This window comes from Otolemur garnettii, unplaced genomic scaffold, assembly GCF_000181295.1.
Source record: "Otolemur garnettii isolate 467f Iridium unplaced genomic scaffold, OtoGar3 scaffold00127, whole genome shotgun sequence".
NCBI lineage: Eukaryota > Metazoa > Chordata > Mammalia > Primates > Galagidae > Otolemur > Otolemur garnettii.
The window spans coordinates 2,537,792-2,543,724 of NW_003852522.1; the positions used below are offsets into that span (position 1 = coordinate 2,537,792).

Below are 5,933 nucleotides of genomic sequence, written 5' to 3' on the forward strand. Positions count from 1 at the left end.
TTGGCAGTTTTTGGCCAGGGCTGGGTTTAAACTCGCCACCTCCAGTATATGGGGCCAGTGCCCTACTCCTTTGAGCCACAGGTGCTGCCCAGCCCCAATTCTTTGTTCCTAGTAGATGGGGAGGGAACAGGATAAAGACCCCTGATACCCTTCCCCAGCACCTGGGGCTTAGGGAGCCTGTACCTTCAGAAAGCTTCCCAAGAGTGCTTGGGTCACCTGCCCTGGGTCAGACACAGGATACAGATAGGACCCCACTCAGCATTAGGGCTGCAGCGGACTCAGGGCTATGCATTCTGAAGGGAGCTTAGAAAACCAGGCACTACTTAGATCCCTGTGGCCCATCCCTCACCTCTCCAAGCCAGCTATGAACAACTGTTGCTGCCAGCTGCCTTTTAGCTGTGACTGCTCTTTCTGGGGATGTGGAGGCCACGGATGGATCTGCCTTGTATAGCATGGTGGTTAAGATTCTGGAGTCACTGCCTCTGAAACAACGTGGGACTTCGGGCAACGTGTTTTACCCAACTGAGCCTCAGTTGTCCTTGCCTGTTCAGTGGGCACAGTTCCCTCAGTCCTCTCACCTCAGAGGACTGTTCTCAGGCATCCAATATAAAGTGTTGGACGCAGCTCTCAGCTCATGTTCATTTAAGGGGTTGAGGGGCCATATGGAAATGGGTATCTGGGTTGGGGGCAGCCCAAGCAAGATCTAGGCCATCAGCACCCCACTTACTCGCAAAGAATGATGCCGTCCTTGAGGCCATCCATGAAGTTGTTGCCAATGCGGCGCCCTGTCACCCCCTCGATCCACTCTCTCAGCTCCTGCTCCCGCTGGAGGTCGTACTTCTGGGCCAGCTGGGGGTGGGGGGATTACAGAGGAGGCCATGAGAACACTGTGGGGAGTGGCTTGGGTTCCTTTGGTCCCATCTAAGCCTCCCTCAGCCTCATCTTCTTCCACATCCCTTTCCAACTAAGGCAATTCTACCCCAGCGTCCATGGGCGGGAGTAGGGGAGGCTCTGGGGTGGGCTGAGGGCCAGAGCTGAGGTGGCACCTGCCCAGGGGGCCATTCCGGGCATTCTGAGGTTTGGCACCAGGGAATGTAGACAAGGGGGGCTGGATGTGGACAGCCAGATTCTTAGACCCTGAGGGGCGAGGGGCAGTGCCTGGTCTCTGGTACCCTCTCCAGGCCAAACTTGGGGCTCTCTTCCCCTGGCCTTAGCCCCCTGTTGGAGGAGGGGGTATCCAGGTAGGGGAGGATATCTAGGAGGTGCCTCTGGTGCTGACTTGCAGCAGACTGCTCTGTCCTACATCTCCATCTCTCAGTGTCTCTCCAAGTCCCCATCTCCCTGGCTCTTTCTCTGGCTAGGGATGGGATCAGGCCTTTCTCCTACCCCCACCCCCACCCCTTGCATTTCTGTATGTTTCTTTTCCTCAGCCCTTTCTTTCCTCGGCCTAGTCTTGGGGTCCCCTTCTCTCTGGGTGCTGTCTGGCCATGGGTGGGGCTGATGAATCTGGCACCTTTGCCTCCCTAGGTCTTTCTATCCAGATTCCAGGTTCCTGGCCTCTACTCCATGTCTGTTACCCCTCTCTGCCCCTCCATCACCATCTCTCAGTCTTATCTGGCTCTTGGCTCACCCTCCCCCGACTATCTCTCTGGTCTCTCAGGCTCTCAGTATCTCCGTCTGCGTCTCTTCTCCCCCTCCCCCTCCCTTTTCTCCAGAACCCTTCCCCTCCCCCTTTCTTCAGAACCCTCCCCCGCAGCTCAGCCAGGCTCCCTGTCCCTGGGGGATAGTGCTGCCCCTTCTCCTGGTTGGGAGGGGCAGCCCCCTCACCTGGCCCCAGCCTGCCGCTCCCCTCCCCACCAGCCCAGCTTTATAAAGCAAACCGGCCCTTATATAGCGTGGCTGGGGCTCCCTGAGGCCTCCTTATATGGCGTGGCTGCTCTGCGCAGTCCTGGGGGCGGCGGCAGTGGGGGGAGGGGGCAGCACAGGGATCAGTCTTCAGTTGGAGCACCAGCCCCCTACTCGTGCCCAACTCCAGCCAGAGGATCCCCCAACCCAGGTTGCAATACCTGTTCCCCACTCCCTCGCTGTGGGACCCTGAGAAAAGCCACCCTGAGCCTCAGTATTCCCCTCTGTTAAATGGGGCTAGGACTCTTCCCAGCAGCATTCTTGGGGGGATTCCAGTGGGGTGGGAATGCCAAGTTCCCTACCCTGGATGCCTGACCCCATTCTGGGGTAGAGGGGTGAGTCCAGGGCCTTAGTTCTGTGCCTGCCTACCTGGGTAACTTGCCTCTCCTCTCTAAACCTCAGTTTACCCATCCATGGAATGAAGGCAGTGTCTGGGTATCTTCCTAGCTGGACAATTAGGAGCCCCCTGCCCTCCTCTGCTATCTTTCTCTACCCTCACCATCTCCCCCAGTTTATGGGCTTCACCTCCCTGGAACCCCAGCTCTCAAGCACTCCCCAATATCTTTTTCAGACTGGGGGTATGGAAAAAATCAGCGAATCTTCTCCCCAACATCCCTCTCCAAGAACACGAAGGGTTAATAGAGGACTTACAGGTAGGGAGCTTTGCAGTAGACTGACCCCCTCTGTTTATGTAGGGCTGTGTCCCCCCCTCCCAGCACCCCGTCCACCCCCTAACAGTAGCTGAGAGCTCTGAGATGTTCCCAAGGGGGAGCAAGGCAGTGATTGCCCCATGCCTCTTCCTCTCCCCCTCTCAGGTTCTAGGTCACATGGGGTAGGTAGGAGGGGGTTCAGAGAACACCAACAGTGGGGCTTGGCCTGGCAAGATGTGTGGGTCAGGCTAGGGAGGCCCTGCAGCCCTACCTTATTCTTGACCTCGGCTGACAGCCCATAGGCAGGGCCTCGGTTGAAGTGAGCAGAGGACATGCTGGCCGGTGGACTGTGTCTGGGACAGCGGTGGCACTGACGCTGAGGACTAATGCAGCAGCTGAAGCTCCGACTGCACCCTCTTCACTCCTCACACGTTTTTGAAGCTCCGGAGGCACCCGGGTCTCTTCTAAGGCCATTCCATTGGCCATAGAGGCCTGCCAAGGGGCGGAGCACCCCCCACCTCGGCAGCCCCTCCTTGTGATGTCAGGGCCTTGGTATTGGGAGCTGATTGTATCATTGTTTCCACCTAGGGGGGCAGCCTGTATTATTCTTAGGGGGGCTTGATCATACACAGACCAACCTTCTTCTGTCACCCTGCTGCCCACTGTCTACTGGGTCTCTGGCTGGGTCTCTAAATTCTTTGTCTCGCTCTCTCCAGTTTTGAGGCAGGACTGTCACTTGTGGTAGTTTACAGAGTGCCATCCTGTGTTTAACTCCAGATACCTACAGTCTATACCCTTAGGCAAGTGTCTTTCTTCTCTGAGCCTCTATAGCAACATGTGTAAAATGGGCTAATCACAGCGTCTGACTTATTGGAGGTGTGACAATCAGAATAAATAATGCCTTGGATGTGACCAGCACAGCTCTTGGCACAAGTGAAGGACAGAGATGATAGCATTCTTTCTGCTGAGGGTCTAGCACCCCAGTTCTGTCCCCTCTAGCCTCTCATAAGCACTCAGGGAGCAGAAATCCTGGATCTGAGCTGTGGAGTGACTGTGTGATCACGTCCCAGGGAACTAAGTCCCTGTCAAGTAATCCCACCTAGCCAGATTTCACCCCGGACCACATGGGTGGATGACATGTCCACATATATCACGGCCGTGATGGTGATATTAGGACGACATATCAGCATCCTGGCAGCCACTAATGATATAATAAGGACATGCAGTTAGATCATGGCAATGATATGCCCAAGTAACAACAGCTTTAGGTCTGGCCTTGTATCCACTCAATCCTCACAACACCCTCAGAAGTGGATGCTGTGATTACACCTGCTTTTCAGGTGTGGAAACTGAGGCACAGCAGCATGGAATCACTTCCCCAGTGTCACACAGCTGGCTAGTGAGTAGAATTTGAGCCTGAGTCCCATAAACCTTAGCTATGAGCTAATGCAGAGTTTCTCAATCTCAGAACTGCTGACAGTCAAGGCTTGGTAATTCCTCCTGGTGAGGGCTGCCTTAGGCATCCCCGGACTCCTCTACCTGCTGGATGCCAGCAGCACCCAATTAGTTTTGACAAGCATTTGACAAGATATTGACAAATGTCCCCGGATGTGCGTGGAGTGAAAGAAGATCACCATCCTTTGAGTGCCACTGAGCTAAGGCGATATGCTCAGGATTAATTGATTGTGCATCATGATATGTTGAAGATACCCTAAAATACATAAAGTCAGCAACCAATTAGCATCTGCTATGTACTAATTATTTCGGATCTGTTAACTAGTTTCTCAGCGCAGCCCTAGGAGGTGAGGTAGGAGGTGGGATCTGTATAAGGGACAGAAAGGTGGAGTGGAATGTTAAGGTCAAATAACACGAGGGGGGCGGAGCTAGGATTCAAATTCTCAGATTCCTGAACCCTGCCCACTCTGACCCGCCCTCCGTGTGGCACAGGACGCTAATGCGAATAATAGAACCAGCGTCTCGCAGGCGCCCCCTGGCGGTCGGAGAGGGCGGGAGGGGCGGGGCTGGGCGGCAGAGACGTCACGCGGTGAATCACTCTGCCCCGCCCCCGGGTCCGCAGCCGCCTGGCCATTTATAGAATCCGTTCGGGCTCTGTAGTCACTGCCCAGGCACGACGCGGGCGGGGTAGGGGAGCTCTTGGCTCGCCTCCCGACGGGGCAGACCTGGATTCCCCCGAGGGGGCAGCCCTTTGTGCGTCAGCCTCGTTTCTCCGATTGTGGGTCTGTTTCAGTATCTCTGTCTCTGGGTCGCTGTTTGTCCGTCTGTCTGGGTCATAAAGGCTTTTTCTGTCTCTGCTTTTGTCTCTGTGTCTCCATGACTCTGCCTCTGTTTTTCTCTATCATTAGGTCTCTTCGCTCTCTCCATTAAACCTCCATCTCTGTATCTCAGCTTCTGTTCCAAGTCTCTGAGTCATTCTGCTTCTCTAATGTTAATGTCGCTGTATTATTTCTGTCCCTCTCCACGTCTATCTAGGAGATGGGTACAGAGGCAGACAAAAGGGGGACTGAACCCATCGCTAGACCCCAGTCCCAGGGAACTCCCCCATAGCTGATTGCCCTTGTCAAATCCCCTACTCAGCTTCTATCTGGAGTTTTTCAGACTCAAGCCCCTTTATGCCTCAGTTTCCCATGTAAATGAGAAGTGCCAGACCTTGTAAGGAACAGAGTTTCCCAAGGGATCCAGGGCAGTCTTGAAAAGGAAGCTGTGGAGCGGTGCCTATGGCTCAGTGAGTAGGGCGCCAGCCCCATATACCGAGGGCAGCAGGTTCAAGCCCGGCCCTTGTGGCGGAGGGCCTGTAGTCCCAGCTACTCTGGAGGCTGAGGCAAGAGAATTGCCTAAGCCCAAGAGCTGGAGGTTGCTGTGCACTGTGATGCCAGGGCACTCTATCGAGGGCAATAAAGTGAGGCTCTGTCTCTAAAAAAAAAAAAAGAAAGGGAAGCTATGCTTCCTCTTAACTTTAGGGGACCCCCTAAGACCTTCCTGATGCTCAGAACCACTTTAAAAAACGCACACACCCCTTTGTACCTTTGTACCTGTGTCATGGAAAGAGCTGAGAGCCCACCCCGCACCATCCTACCCTGGCACTGTTCTCCTCGCCTAGCTCTCTCCTCCAGAAAACAGGCTAAGGCTGTTGATCCTAACAGCCTCTGTTTCAGGCATGCTCACTGTATGCCAGGCACTATAACATGCACAATTTCATTTCATCTTCATCACTGTTCTCTCAGAGTGGAAACTCTAAGGCCTATCTTATATATAAGAAAATCTGGGCTCAGTGCCTGTGGCTCAAGTGGCTAAGGCGCCAGCCACATACACCTAAGGTGGCGGGTTCAAATCCAGCCTGGGCCCGCCAAACAACAATGA

At 54.5% G+C, this 5,933-nt stretch overlaps 1 protein-coding gene across 1 annotated transcript in view; it reads right to left on the reverse strand.

Moving 5' to 3' along the window:
• Window positions 1–3,073, reverse strand: part of CNN1 (calponin 1) — a 7,328-nt gene extending 4,255 nt beyond the window's left edge. Inside the window, exons 1-2 of the mRNA XM_023518024.1 lie at window positions 2,827–3,073; window positions 728–849 (exon numbers count right to left, since the gene is read on the reverse strand). Of these exons, the coding sequence (XP_023373792.1) occupies window positions 728–849; window positions 2,827–2,889 (185 nt within the window). The 5' untranslated portion in view covers window positions 2,890–3,073. The remainder of the gene's footprint in view (window positions 1–727; window positions 850–2,826) is intronic.
• Between the last annotated feature and the right edge of the window lie 2,860 nt (window positions 3,074–5,933).